This window comes from Salvelinus fontinalis, chromosome 21 (assembly GCF_029448725.1).
Source record: "Salvelinus fontinalis isolate EN_2023a chromosome 21, ASM2944872v1, whole genome shotgun sequence".
NCBI lineage: Eukaryota > Metazoa > Chordata > Actinopteri > Salmoniformes > Salmonidae > Salvelinus > Salvelinus fontinalis.
This window is the reverse complement of record NC_074685.1, coordinates 20,027,078-20,042,051: the sequence shown is the minus strand read 5'-3', so window position 1 is coordinate 20,042,051 and position 14,974 is coordinate 20,027,078. Positions and strand designations below refer to the sequence as shown.

At 41.9% G+C, this 14,974-nt stretch overlaps 1 protein-coding gene across 1 annotated transcript in view; it reads left to right on the top strand.

Annotated features, from left to right (window-relative positions):
- LOC129818386 (transmembrane protein 132C-like) overlaps positions 1-12,485 on the top strand; it is a 169,317-nt gene extending 156,832 nt beyond the window's left edge. The window contains exons 8-9 of the mRNA XM_055874221.1: positions 9,928-10,119; positions 10,819-12,485. Coding sequence (XP_055730196.1) covers positions 9,928-10,119; positions 10,819-11,874 — 1,248 coding nt within the window. The 3' untranslated portion in view covers positions 11,875-12,485. The remainder of the gene's footprint in view (positions 1-9,927; positions 10,120-10,818) is intronic.
- Positions 12,486-14,974: the final 2,489 nt, after the last annotated feature.

Genomic DNA, 14,974 nt, shown 5'->3' with positions numbered 1-14,974 from the left:
CTTTCAATGAGCGGGACACTAACACGGACGCTTAAATGAAATCCCTCTATGCCCTCAGACGACCCATCAAACAGGTAAAGATTGAATCCAATATAAACTCAGCAAAAAAAGCAACTTCCCTTTTTCAGTACCCTGTCTTTCAAAGATAATTCCTAAAAATCCAATAACTTCACAGATCTTCATTGTAAAGGGTTTAAACACTGTTTCCATGCTTGTTCAATGAACCATAAACAATTAATGAACATGCACCTGTGCACCAGTCGTTAAGACACTAACAGATTACAGACAGAAGGCAATTACGGTCACAGTTATGAAAACTTAGGACACTAAAGAGGCCATTCTACTGACTCTGAAAAACACCAGAGTCTCTGCTCATCTGCGTGAATGTGCCTTAGGCATGCTGCAAGGAGGCATGGGGACTGCAGCTGTGGCCAGGGCAATAAATTGCAATGTCCGTACTGTGAGACGCCTAATACAGCGCTACAGGGAGACAGGACAGACAGCTGATCATCCGGGACAGGTACAGGATGGCAACAACAACTGCCCGAGTTACACCAGGAACGCACAATGCCTCCATCAGTGCTCAGACTGTCCACAATAGGCTGAGAGAGGCTGGACTGCGGGCTTGTAGGCCTGTTGTAAGGCAGGCATCACCAGACATCACATGCAACAACGTCGTCTATGGGCACAAACCCACCGTCGCTGGACAAGACAGTACAGGCAAAAAGTGCTCTTCACTAAATGAGTCGCAGTTTTGTCTCACCAGGGGTGATGGTCGGATTCGCGTTTATCATTGAAGGAATGAGCGTTACACCGAGGCCTGTACTCTGGAGAGGGATCGATTTGGAGGTGGAGGGTCCATCATGGTCTGGGGCTGTGTGTCACAGCATCATCTAACTAAGCTTGTTGTGATTGCAGGCAATCTCAATGCTGTACATTAAATACAGTTGGTGGCCACACCAGATATTGACTGTTACTTTCGATTTTGAGACCCCCCCCCCCCCCCCTTTGTTCAGGGACACATTATTCCATTTCCGTTAGTCACATGTCTGTGGAACTTGTTCAGTTTATGTCTCAGTTGTTGAATCTTGTTATGTTCATACAAATATTTACACATGTTAAGTTTACTGAAAATAAATGCAGTTGACAGTGTGAGGACGTTTCTTTTTTTGCTGAGTTAACTAGGCGGTGTCAGAGGAAGGAACAACAATTGTCAAAGACTCTAGCCACCCAAGTCATAGACTGTTCTCTCTGCTACTGCATGGCAAGCGGTACCGGAGCGCCAAGTCTAGAACCAAAAAGCTCCTTAACAGCTTCTACCCCCAAGCCATAAGATTGCTGAACAATTCATCAAATGGCAACCGGACTATTTACATTGGCCCACCCCCTTTGTTTTTACACTGCCTCTACTCTCTGTTAATGATCTATGCATACTGTAGTCACTTTACAAATGACCTCGACTAACCTGTACCCTCGCACACTGACTAGGTACCTCTCCCTGTGTACAGCTTTGTTATTGTTATGTAATTTTCTTCTGTTACTTTTTGATTTTAGAAACAAAATTACTTTAGTTTATTTCGTAAATATTTTCTTAAAATGGCATTGTTGGTTAAGGGCTTGTAAGTAAGCATTTTACAGTAAGGTTTACACCTGTAGTATTCGGCGCGTGTGACAAATAACATTTGATTTGATTTGACTACAATAAGGAAAACTTCAGGTAAAATTAGACTTTATAAAAATGCAAGATCAATAAAAGTAGTTCCAATCATGTTGGTGGTAAATTAAACAATCAAAAGATGTGTTGTTTATGCTTTACATACCAAGTGTTGTCATCGATTCCTTGTAGAGACACCCCACCCTTGTTTTTGTCAAATGGCAGCAGCCTTCCACCAAAGTTTTTGTGTCCTGGGTGGCGTCCTGGTAATACTTTTTTATTATCCTTTGCATAGTTGTTGATGTTCACAACTCGCTGCAAGTTCTCATGCTTCAGTTGTAGCCTGTGCTTAAAAAAAAATTTTTTTTAGGGGTGGATCAGCTTAATATTGTCAGGTTTTGGCCAAGAATGTTCGGGTTTTGGTCACTAGATGTCCCCATTGCACCTTTTTTGTACCTTTGTTTTTCTTGCTCTAATTATTGTTTGCACCTGTAGGTCATTCCCTTGTTAGTATTTAAACCCTGTGTGTTCCTCAGTTCCTTGCTCAGTGTTTGTAAGTTAGCACCCAGCCCCAGCCCAGGCCTTGTTTTATACAGATATTTCTCTTGTTGGATTTTCCAGAGGTTCTCTGGTTTAGTTCTTGTGTATTATTTGAGTAGTCTTTTGAGGTTTGTTTTTCCCTGCTGTTTTTTACCACTTTGTGGAGTTTCCTTTGTATTTTGGAGGATTTCCATTTTGTGCCTCTTGGCTTTATTTTTGGACATTGTGGATTTAGTTTCTTTGCCTGAAGATTTTGTTCTTTTATTAAACCACCATCTCTAGTACTGCTGTGTCTGCTTCATCTTCTGGGTTCTGACGATTATTAGTGACTGTTTCTCGCACCGGGTCCTGACAAATATTGCGGAAAGAATGTTGCTTCCATCAATGTAATTGTCTGCATCATTTCCAATCCCCCATATTTTTGGGGTAAATATATATATCCATACACGCATGCATACATATTCACATATATACATACACATACCTATATAGACATACTTTTTAAAAGAATATACCTTTATTATTATTCCCCGCAAACCCTACCACCAATCCCCCAATTGGAGTAAACTAATAAACACTTCTGCTTTTACCTTCAATTTATACATCTTATACACATTTTTTTCAATTTATACATCTTATACAGTCTACTTTACAATAGTTCTCTCTTGTTTGTTCTTAGTCCTTCCTCTATTTCTGATGTCCATCCAGTTTGATTTCTATTTGTAACTGTGCAATTTCACAAAAGTTCCGAACCTATATACATTTTACAGATCCCATATGCTTTACATTGTTTATCTTGTTATTAGTCCCACCCTTCAGCTCCATTCAACCCCTCCCATCTATCTCTCAACATCATCAATTTCGGATTTCTATTTGCCATACATTTTTCAACTGTGCTGTGATGCTTCACAAAATAATTGAACCTTCCTATTCTCATAGCTTCTACAGATTGTAAATTAAAAATAAACATTTTTGCGAAAATAATTATTATATTATTGATTGATCTATTGATCTATGGCTTTTCAAATCAATTCTTGTTGCAATTCTTGTTGCAATTCTTCAGCCATTTCTGGACCTGTGACCAAAAACGAGCTGCATATGGACAATACCAAAATAAATTATCTAATGACTCTGCCTCCTCACAGCAGAATCAGCAGAGCTGGGACGATTGTATGCCACATATATATAACATTCTATTAGTTGCAAGAATTTTGTATTGTAATTTAAATTGAAAAATTCGAAGTTTTGAATCTGGCGTTGTTTTGGGTATCAATTCATAAACCATATGCCATGGAAAATCTCTTCCCAACTATTTTGCAATTTATATGGCACAGCTATCAGTTTTTTGGTACTTAAATGAAATTGGTATATGTTTTTATTTATCACACTTTTCTTTAACCATTTATGTTCTTTAATACTGGGCCGACATACAAGTTCCTTACTTTTTCCCCCTTCTACTTGCCTCTTCCATTTTTGTGGTAATGCTGCAGTTAATTGGTTGTAATTTTGGGTAGAGCAGACATTTCCATATGTCTGTGTTAGCTGCATGTCTGACATGACTCCACCAGTCCTATTTATGATATCATTCGCTAAAATTATACCTTTTTTAAAAATGTATTCGATAAATACACTTTTTTTTAATCAATTACTATATTTGAATTTAACCACAATATTTGTTGTACTATTTGTTCCGTCCTTTCAGGTGGATTAAACTGAAATGGCAACCAACTTTCTAAGGCTTGTTTAAAAAATAAAGATATTTTGGAGATGATTTCCTTTTCTAACACCCGAAAGTGAGCAGGTGTAATCTGTATAAAGGGGAAAAGGCCCTTCTTGAACATAGGATGAGACATTCAAACCAATTTACTAGAGAACCAGTTTGGATTTAAGTGTAACTTTTGTATGACGGATGCCTTTAGTGAGAGGTCTAATGCTTTAATAGTTAATAATTTCTGCCCTCCGAAATCATATTCGTTATATAAATAGGCCCTTTTAATTTTATCTGGCTTGCCGTTCCAAAAAAGCAGGTCACTAGGTGTAGGCAAAACCATAAGCAAATAGGTAAACTGTGATATGACTAAAGAGTTAATCAGGGTGATTTTTACACAAATAGACAGGTATTTTCCTTTCCATGGTAACAAGATCTTATCTATTTTTGCTAACTTTCTATAAAAATGTATTGGAGTGAGATCATTTCTTTCTTTTGGGATTTGTATACCGAGTATGTCCACATCTCTGTCAGACATTTGCATAGTTGTTAATGTTCACAACTCGCTGCAAGTCTGCATGCTTCCGTTGTAACCTGTGCTTGCTTGGGCTAGCTCTCTTGTTGATGGGAGGCATTAGACCATTCTCCTTGTTTGACTGGTGGAGGAGAGTCAGGCATATTCTGCAGTGGCAAATCATGCAGGGTCTAGTTTTGTCTTATCTTGATTATTGTCCAGTCGTGTGGTCGAGTGCTGCAAGGACCTAGTTAAGCTGCAGCTGGCCCAGAACAGAGCAGCACGTCTTGCTCTTCATTGTGATCAGAGGGCTAATATAAATACTATGCATGGCAGTCTCTCTTGGCTAAGAGTTAAGGAGAGATTGACTGCATCACTTCTTCTTCTTATAAGAAACATGAATGTGTTGAAAATTCCAAATTGTTTGCATAGTCAACTTACACACAGCTCTGACACACACACTTACCCCACCAGGCATGCCACCAGGGGTCTTTTCACAGTCCCCAAATTCAAGAAAGCATACAGAATTATACAGAGCTACCATTGCATAGAACTCTGTTCCATCTCTTATTGCTCAAATGAACAGCAAACCTAGTTTAAAACAACAGATAAAGCAACACCTCACGGTACAACGCCTCTCCCCTATCTGACCTAGATAGTGTCTATGTATGTATTGATATGTAGGCTATGTGTGCTTTTTTAAATTGATGTAGTTCTGTCCTTGAGCTGTTCTTGTCTATTAATGGACCCCAGGAAGAGTAGGTGCTGCTTTCCTAATAAAATATAAAAATACCAAAATGCTGAAAGACCAATTCCAGATAAAAATATTTGATCATTATTAGATGAGGCTTACCCAGACACACTTGTCTAAATTGATAGGTCATGTGAAAAAGAGGCTATAACCTCTCCCCAATAACATCTATCTAAGTGGATGGGTCTCTATTGCCTAGAATCTGTTCACATAGATGGCCATAATCACCCCCAGACACAGCTGGCTAAGTTATGGGTCATGTAATCATCTGGCAAAGTGGAGTCTTTTGTTTAGACATGTAGCTAGCTAGCCAGCTAAACAATGAACAATAATCCCAACCCATACAGAAAAAATACAAGCAGATTGTCATAGCTAGCCACCATGCATGAAATGGTGTAGTACGAATCTGCAGGTAGCTAAAGCTAACCAACTGGATTCAATGTTAGCTAGTTAGCTAACAGTAGGCTACACCTAGAAATGCAAATGAATTTCTGAGATATTAGTAATATTACGACACAGATCATACATGTAGCTAGCGAGCCAGCCAGCTAATGTTTCAAGTTTTTTATGTCACATGCACAAGTACAGTGAAATGCCTTCATTGCAAACTCAAAACCCAACAATGCAATAATCAATAACAATGTAATACTAGAAAAAAAAGAAATAAGATGCGCTATGAAGAATACAATAAGTAAGTGAGTATACTATATACAGGGTCAGTTCCAATACCATATTTACAATGTGCACGGACACTACAGTGAGGAAGGTGGATATGTATTGGGGTAAGGTGACTAGGCAACAGGATATATGATAAACAGAGTAGAAGCAGCTTGTATGTGAGGGAGTGTGTGTGTGGAGTCAGTATAAATGTATGTGCATATTATGTGTGAGTGAGCAGGTGATGGATTAAGTGTGTAAGGCCCTGCGAGTGTGCATATAGACAGTGAAAAAATAAAAGTAAAAGGTCAATAAAGTTCAAAGGTTAACTCAGTCCGCGTAGTCAATTTGTTAGCTACTTATCGGTCGTATTGCTTGGGGATAGAAGCTGTTCAAGAGCCTGTTGTTCCCAGAATTGATGCACCGGTACTGCTTGCCGTGCGGAAGCAGAGAGAATAGTCTATGGCTTGAGTGGTTGTAGTCTTTAAAACTTCTTAAGTCTAGGGGGCACTATTTTCACATCTGGATGAAAAGTGTGCCCAAAGTAAACTGCCTGCTACTCAGGCCCAGAAGCTAGGATATCCATATTATTAGTAGATTTGGATAGATTACGCTCTGAAGTTTCTAAAACTGTTTGAATGATGTCAGTGAGTATAACATGACTTATTTGGCAGGCGAAACCCCGAGGACAAACCATTCAGGAAATTTTCTTTTGAGGTCACTCTCTTTTCAATGGGATTTCAATGGGAATCTAGAATTCTAAGGCAGTTGCTTGCAGTTCCTATCGCTTCCACTGGATGTCAACAGTCTTTAGAAATTGGTTGATGTTTTTCCTTTGAGAAATGAAGAAATAGCCCTGTTCAGAACGAGGGTCGAGTGAAGTGTACTGTTGTGGTTGAGGCGCATGACCTGAAAGCTCGCTCCACTTTGTTTTCCTCCGGTATTGAACACAGTTTATTCCGTCTTAAATTTTATTGATTATTTACGTTTAAAAATATTTAAAGTTGGATTAGGAAAGTTGTTTGAAATGTTCGGATCAAGTTTACAGGTAACTAATTAGATAATGCGTAGTCATGTCGCGCGAGTTGGAACCGATGTATTTTCCGAATCATACGCGCCAAATAAATGGACATTTTGGATATATAACGGCAGAAATTATCAAACAAAAAGACCGTTTGGGATGTTTAATGGACATACTGTATTGGAGTGCCAACAGAGGAAGATCTTCAAAAGGTAAGGCATTAATTATATGTTATTTCTGACTTTAGTGTTGTGCCCGGCGGGTTGAATTATGATTTTCATGTGTATGTTTGATGGGGTGCTGTCTTCAGATAATAGCATGGTTTGCTTTTGCCGTAAAGCCTTTTTGAAATCTGACACTGTGGCTGGATTAACAACAAGTTAATCTTTAAACCCATGTATAACCCTTGTAAGATTTATGAATTATTATTATGAGTATTTCTGTTTTTGAATACGGCGCGCTGCTATTTCACTGCGTGTTGTCAAATCAGGCGCGCGAAGGGATCACTAAGAAGTTAAAGATTTTCCGGGGCTTCCTATCACACCGCTTGATATAGATGTCCTTTATGGCAGGGAGCTCTGCCCCAGTGATGTACTGGGCTGTCCGCACCACCCTCTGTAGAGCCATGCGATCGAGGACGGTGGTATTGCCATACAAGGCAGTGATGCAGCCAGTCTCAATTGTATAACTTTTTGAGGATTTGACTGCCCATGCCAAACTTTTTCAACCTCCTGAGGGGAAGAGGCACTGTCGCGTCTTCTTCATGACATTGCACATGTGTTTGGAACATTTGAAGTATTTAGTGATTTGGATAAACTTGAAGCTTGACCTGCTCAACTGCAGCCCCGTTGATGTGGATGGGTGTGTGCTTGCGATCACCTCCTTGGTCTTACTGACGTTGAAGGAGAGGTTGTTGTTCTGGCACCGCACTGCCAGGTCACTGACCTCCTCACTGTAGACTGACTCATCATCATCGGTGATCAGGCCTATGACCATCGTGTGGTCATCAAACTTGATGATGGTGTTGGAGTCTTGCGTGGCCAGGCAGTCGTGGGTGAACAGGGAGTACAGGAGGGGACTAAGCACACACCCCTGTGGGGCTCATGTGTTGAGGGTCAACGAGGCGGAGGTGATGTTGCCTACCCTCACCACCTTGGGTCGGCCCGTCAGGATGTCCAGGATCCAGTTGCAGAAGGAGGTGCACAGACCTAGAGTCCTAAGCTTGTTGACGAGCTGTAGTCAATGAACAGCATTCTCAAATAGATATTCATTTTATCTAGGTGGGTGAGGGCAGTGTGGAGAGCAATTGAGATTGCGCCATCTATGGATCTGTTGGGGCGGTTCTGAGAGTGGGTCTAGGGTGCTGGGATGGTGGAGTTAATTTGTGCATAACCAGCCTCTCAAAGCGCTTCATGATTACAGATTACAGCCTTAGAGTAGCTAGCTAACAGTAGGCTTCAACTTGCAATGAAAATGACTTTGGCAAAATTAGAAATGCATAATATCTGAAATGTAGCTAGACTCTTAGCCGTTTACATGGATGATTGCTTCATGGCCATTGTTGGCCTTAGTTTAAAGATGTAATCCGGAGACAGGTATTATATACAACAGCCTTCTGTGTTCTCTTTTCGACTCCCTCCGCATTTGCAATCAAACATCAGAATTTTCTCCATCTCCTTCAACATACTCCTTTTCCAGCAGGCATTCTACTGATTTCACTTCTTCCATGACAACAGAACTGTTGTTGATTTCCTCATCGTCTGATTGGTTTTTAAAGTCAAAGCGAGTCAGCATGGCACGATCGTTCTCCAGAAAGTACTTGTTTTCACTTTTCAACTTTTTCCCACTGATCTTTGTCAATAGCGCCTTCTAAATTCAAGGCAGCAATGTTATTGAGAGAAGTAGCAACCCCTTTGCAGTTACCCTTGGCTATATATATTTTTTTGTAAACGTGGTCGCAAGGATTATCTGAGCAGCTCATGTTTTAGACAGAAGCCTGCAACATAGCAGACCAATCAGAACTCATGTCTCGTCATGTCCAGCCCATCCATTATCTCAGCCAATCATGGCTAGCTTGAAGGTTCCTCCCTTTGTCTGTGGCTAAACCAACTAGGCTCGTAATGTAACAATTTTATTCATATTTAAGGGTGACATACAAATTTGTTATTAACGCACATGAAAGTTCACATGTTCAAGAATGCATTTCTAGAGAAAAAAAAAACATTTTGCTGAAAATATATTTTTTACGTTCAAATTCCTCTCCTGTGAAGTAGTGACGTCTGTCATACCACCAGCTTTCTTAAACAGATCGCAAATGACCCCTGGGCCTTATATGTTTGACCTTCGACCCAGCCCTACAGGTGCCATAGTATACATATCTACACAGCTGGCCCGGTGTGTTCTCAGTGTGTTTAGCTATGTCGTTAGCATGCAGCCAGTAGCATGCAGCTTTAACAGTACGGTGCTGTGGAGGAGGAGTGTGTTGGCCATGGTCCTTTTCAGATGAGGCAGTGATCAGTGCTGACAGTTCATTATGGCAGTGTGGAGGGAGTGGAAGCGTGGGTCTGTGTGTGGGCAGGTGGTGGAGCAGAGGAGGATGGTGGAGAGGAGACTCATGCCTAATGGGAGTGGATGGAAGTACTTCCCTTCTCATCACACATCACTCACATTTACATGCTTACATCTCCAGCAGGCCCCGGAGCCGGGGAACTGCCAGTCAGACAGATGAGGCGGAGTGTGTGTGTGTGTCTGAGTGTGTCTGAGTGTGAAGCTGGTGATCGCAGACGCCATTGAGTGTACAGTACATGCATCATCTTGTCTTGATTAATATACGCACTGTACATTATGAAAAAGCTTGGGTCATGGTGTTCCTCCATCATTATGTTCTTTCTTCAGTGTTAATATAAGCTTGTCATGTTGACATCTTCGCTCTTCCCTCTGTCCATTATTGATCGTGTTGGCTTCAGTGTGAGTGCTTGTACAGGTGATGTGAAATTATATATTTGAAGTTGAACCAATACAAGTGTGTGTGTGTGTGTTTGTCTGTCTGTTTGTATACTAATGTGTGTGTATAATGTTGTAGGTGATGTCCCCTCTGTCTGACTCGATCCTGGCTGAGCGGATGGTCAGGGTTCTGGAAGACAAAGTGAGTGTGACAGAGCTGGGAGTGCAGCTGGTCTCTGGCCTCTCTCTGTCCCTCCAGCTCAGCCCAGGGAGCAACAGGGCCATCGTTGCCACGGCTACAACACAGGAAGTCATGCAGAAACTCAAACAGGTAACCACACACACATGACTCAGCAACATACTGCACCAAACATACAGTATCATATGTTGACCAATAGATAGAAATTGTATATGGGAATTTTCAAAATCTTTATATGAGATATGTGATGAAGGTAAACTGTAACTTTCTCACCCGGAATAGGTGGAATCACATTGGCTGCCATTTTATCCTTTATAGTGAATATGATCAGATTCTGATATCAAAGTATTGATCTAATCTCAATGAAGATGTTTGCTTCTGAAACGGACACATTTTCAGAGGAACAGCTGCAGAGACCTCCTGCTCAGCTGAAATTCTCCCGTGCTTTTAAATCTGGCTAATTCAAACATCTCTGTACATCTGTCGGGGTTCTCTCTCTCTCTCATTACTTCTACACTCACTTTTTCTTTCTTTTTCTCTCTTGATAAAGATGAAAAGATGCGATTCCTGCAGATACCGGTTGCTTGTGTCTAGTAACAGTAACAGTTTACATTGACAGGGAACATTCTTTCCTTTTAAGTTGCAGTGTGTCCCAAGGGGAGTTGGTGTTCTAGAGTAGACATGTGGGTAGAGATTGGCTTTGTTGAAGCGCTACTCAGACAGTGTTGTTTAGTTTACCCTTTTGATGGAAAAACAACACTGGTGACGCACTGATGTCTGTGTGTGTGCGTGCGTGTGTGTGTGTGTTTGTGTGTATGTATGTGTCCTCAGGAGTCTCTTATCAGTGCCTGGCTTCAGTTCAGTGACGGCTCCATGACCCCTCTGGACCACTATGACCCCGCCCACTTTGTGCTCACAGCCACCTCATTGGACGAGCAGGTGGTGTCAGTACAGCGCAGCACCGAGTGGAAGTGGCCGGTTATCGTGGCAAAGGGCGAAGGTCAAGGGTTACTGGTGCGCGTAGAGATGACATCATCAGAGATCTGCCGGAAGACGAAGCGACGCATCATCCTGGCAGCCGGGGTAGGAAACATCAGTGTTAGGTTTGGCAGCTCTGAGGAGCCGTACAGCCGCCCCGGAGGCAGAACCCGACCAGACCCACCCTACTACGGAGGCTCCATCTCTGACATTGAGGCTGGAATCATGAATCGGGACGCTACCACGGTTAAGGCCCCCATCCCGGGGAGGCCCAACGGGGACAGGCTATTGGCCGACGGAGGAGTCCCTGGAGAGTTCTCTGAGTTCCCTGCCCAGGCGGAGCTGCCGCGGGGCCGCAGCACAGAGGAGGACCTGTTGTCATCCCGCCGTGGCCTCACAGACCTGGAGATTGGTATGTACGCCCTGCTGGGGGTCTTCTGCCTGGCCATCCTAGTCTTCCTCATCAACTGCATCTCCTACGCCCTCAAGTACCGCAGCAAGGAACTGCCTCTGGAGGCCCCTGAGGCAATGCCTCATGCCCACGACTGGGTGTGGCTTGGCCAGGATGAGGGCCTGTGTCTGCAGCAGCAGCAGGACGAGCTGGGCTCAACCCTGGAGGAGGGCAGCCAGCTGCTGAATGGAGGGGCCCTGAAGAGCAGTGCCCAGGGAAGCTGTCAGGGAGGTAGGAACGAGTCACTCAACTCACCCACTACCAAGAGGAAGAGGGTCAAATTCACCACCTTCTCCAACATCAAGCCCAATAATGGATGTCCAGTTCTGAGCCCACTGGCACTCGGACTGACCAGCGACATTAAGTGGGTGTGTCCAGACATCGAGCTCGGGGACTCGCAAGAGCTCCGGAATTACATGGAGAGGTTGAATGAGAACGCTACAAAGAACGTTGTATAGAGGCGCTTGTATTTTTCGTGGACGAATGAGTTTCTCTAACACACCCGAATGCCTTCAGAGTAAGGAGGGAGTGAGGGGTGCGTTTTATTGAAATTGGTACCTCGCTATGACAACAAGATGGAGCGTTCCAGCCATTGTTGTTTCCATTGTTACTATCGGAATGGTCGAGGATCAGAAATGAGGGGAAACTCAAATTGCCATTACACCACATTGGATATGTGGGAATTTTTTAACTTGAATGACACTTTAATTAGTAGATATATCTGCTCCCTGTCTTTAATTGTAGATAAGCTTATTAAATTTTGTTTTCACACACAGCTCTCTCTGTTGACTTTTTATATCATAATTTCCTTATTCTGCTGTGTATTATGTTGTTAAGCAATTACAGAGTCTATGAGAGAAGTGTTCAAAGCTATTAAAATTGTAAATAAGTTGAGCATAGAGACTGGTTTGGAGTATGAGAGACAATATTTTGTAACCTCATTCTTTAGTCTGTCCTCCTATTTGAATTTCATTTTGTTCTCCAGAGATCAACATGCATGTTACTGAAGACAAAGACAAAGCCTGTCTTAGTTCCTGTTGATCCGTCAGAAATAAATGTGTACATACTGTAGAGTCCTCCCTATAAGACACATGCTTCTCTCACACACATCCATGTCAAAGACATGACATTCATTGAATAGCTGAGCTCTAGGTTGTGTGTTTTCTTATTATTTTGTAGTTTTCTTCTTATCTTTTCTTTTCTCTCTGTTATTAGAAGGCAACAGGAGTGTCTCCTACTTGTTGTTTGTGACATTCTTTTTGTTATTTTGTTGTCAAGGTAGTTGATATGATTCCTTTGACTGTTTCCAATTTCTAGGTTAAACCTGTAGCCTACATGGAGATTTTTACTCCTCGTGTAATTAGTTCAATTCTGACCTTACCTGTAATTATTGGTGAGCGTAACTGTTGGTGAGAGACATTGTGTTAAATCCCAGTTTTGTATCTATTTATTCCACTTTCAGATGGACCATAATCACTGCAGATTATTTCACTAAGACTGAGCCATAGAACCCAAACACACAATATAGTACAGGTCTATTACCAGAACCAATGGTTGGTGCAGATCAGTATAGCGTACTAGTATAAGGATGCTAGTACATTAATAAACTAAACTCTAATGACATGAGCTGCTGAGTTCCAGGGGGAATAGTGATCTGCTCTCTGGCAAAAATCCTGACGCGTCCATCCCCATCCCCTCCTTCCTCCCCGTCAATCAGATCCATAGATGTCCACCCTTACTGTTTTCAGAATGGCCTCTGGATTTGATTAAAACTAAAGGTGAAACCTCTCTCTCCTGTTTCTGTTTGATTCATTTGTCTAGACATTTAATTCATCCCTCTATCTTTCCAGACTGAGTTACCCATCCAACCTCTCCATTTCTACAAACCGACTGCTGCTCTAACGAGATTGGCAATTTGGTATTTGTGCATCTGCCAGGCAGATAGTAAGCTGGGTAAAAATAAGTTATTGTGATGTCTGCATCCCTAAAGTACTACTTCAGACATGGCTGAACCAAGAGTTGTTTTACAACACCAGAACTATTTCCATATTTTGATCACATGTTAGCCTATGGGGACCAGAGTTTTTCCTGGTCAGGTCATGTGATTAGGAAAAACTCATTGGCCCTAATGATTAGTATCACAAGTATTTCCATAATTTACTCTAATGCTACTCATAGTGTATGTCACAGTTCCCTCTCCAACTCTAATACATTAAGTCAAATCAAATTTCAAATCAAATGTATTTATATAGCCCTTCTTACATCAGCTGATATCTCAAAGTGCTGAACAGAAACCCAGCCTAAAACCCCAAACAGCAAGCAATGCAGGTGTAGAAGCACGGTGGCTAGGAAAAACTCCCTAGAAAGGCCAAAACTTAGGAAGAAACCTAGAGAGGAACCAGGCTATGAGGGGTGGCCAGTCCTCTTCTGGCTGTGCGGGGTGGAGATTATAGCTTAACATGGCCAAGATGTTCAAATGTTCATAAATGACAAGCATGGTCAAATAATAATAATCACAGTAGTTGTCGAGGGTGCAGCAAGTCAGCACCTCAGGAGTAAATGTCAGTTGGCTTTTCATAGCCGATCATTAAGAGTATCTCTACCGCTCCTGCGGTCTCTAGAATGTTGAAAACAGCAGGTCTGGGACAGGTAGCACGTCCGGTGAACAGGTCAGGGTTCCATAGCCGCAGGCAGAACAGTTGAAACTGGAGCAGCAGCACAGCCAGGTGGACTGGGGACAGCAAGGAGTCATCATGCCAGGTAGTCCTGAGGCATGGTCCTAGGGCTCAGGTCCTCCGAGAGAGAGAAAGAAAGAGAGAAAGAGAGAATTAGAGAGAGCATACTTAAATTCACACAGGACACCGGATAATTAATTAAAAAGCATTTTGTACCTTTCCTAGACAATTTGTATCTCTCCCATAGAACACAGGTATGGCTCCTCTTTGTGAATGGGAAAGCTAATTAAGGATTACTAGGATGTGGTTTACTACATGTTAATGTCAAACTTGACAGTATATACATGCCTTCAAGCTAAAGGGATGCAATCAGTCCCCATCCAAATTGCTGAACTTTTATGTATTTTCTGTGTGTTTTTAGATAACACACTGTACAAATACAATACGCTAAATGATCTTCTGTTGGAAGAGTTGGTTTTAATTTGAAGCGCAGTAGAGAGTTTTTAGAACCTTGTGCTTTTTATTGAAATGAATTGTTTTGAGCTCATCATGAGTAAAACACGAGTTGGTAAATCAATTTGAAAGCCTGAATGAATAAGTGGCAGAGCTCATGTGTTTGCGAACTGAGTATGAGAGAGTATGAGTGAGTGAGGCCTTCCTTACTGTTCTTTGTCCTGTTGTCTCTTTCAGCTGCTCACTGTTCTTTCTCTATTGATCCTGGCCTTAAACAGATTCAACTCGCCCCACTTTCCCACCATATACAGTGGGGCAAAAAAGTATTTAGTCAGCCACCAATTGTGCAAGTTCTCCCACTTAAAAAGATGAGAGAGGCCGGTAATTTTCATCATAGGTACACTTCAACTATGACAGACAAAATGAGAAA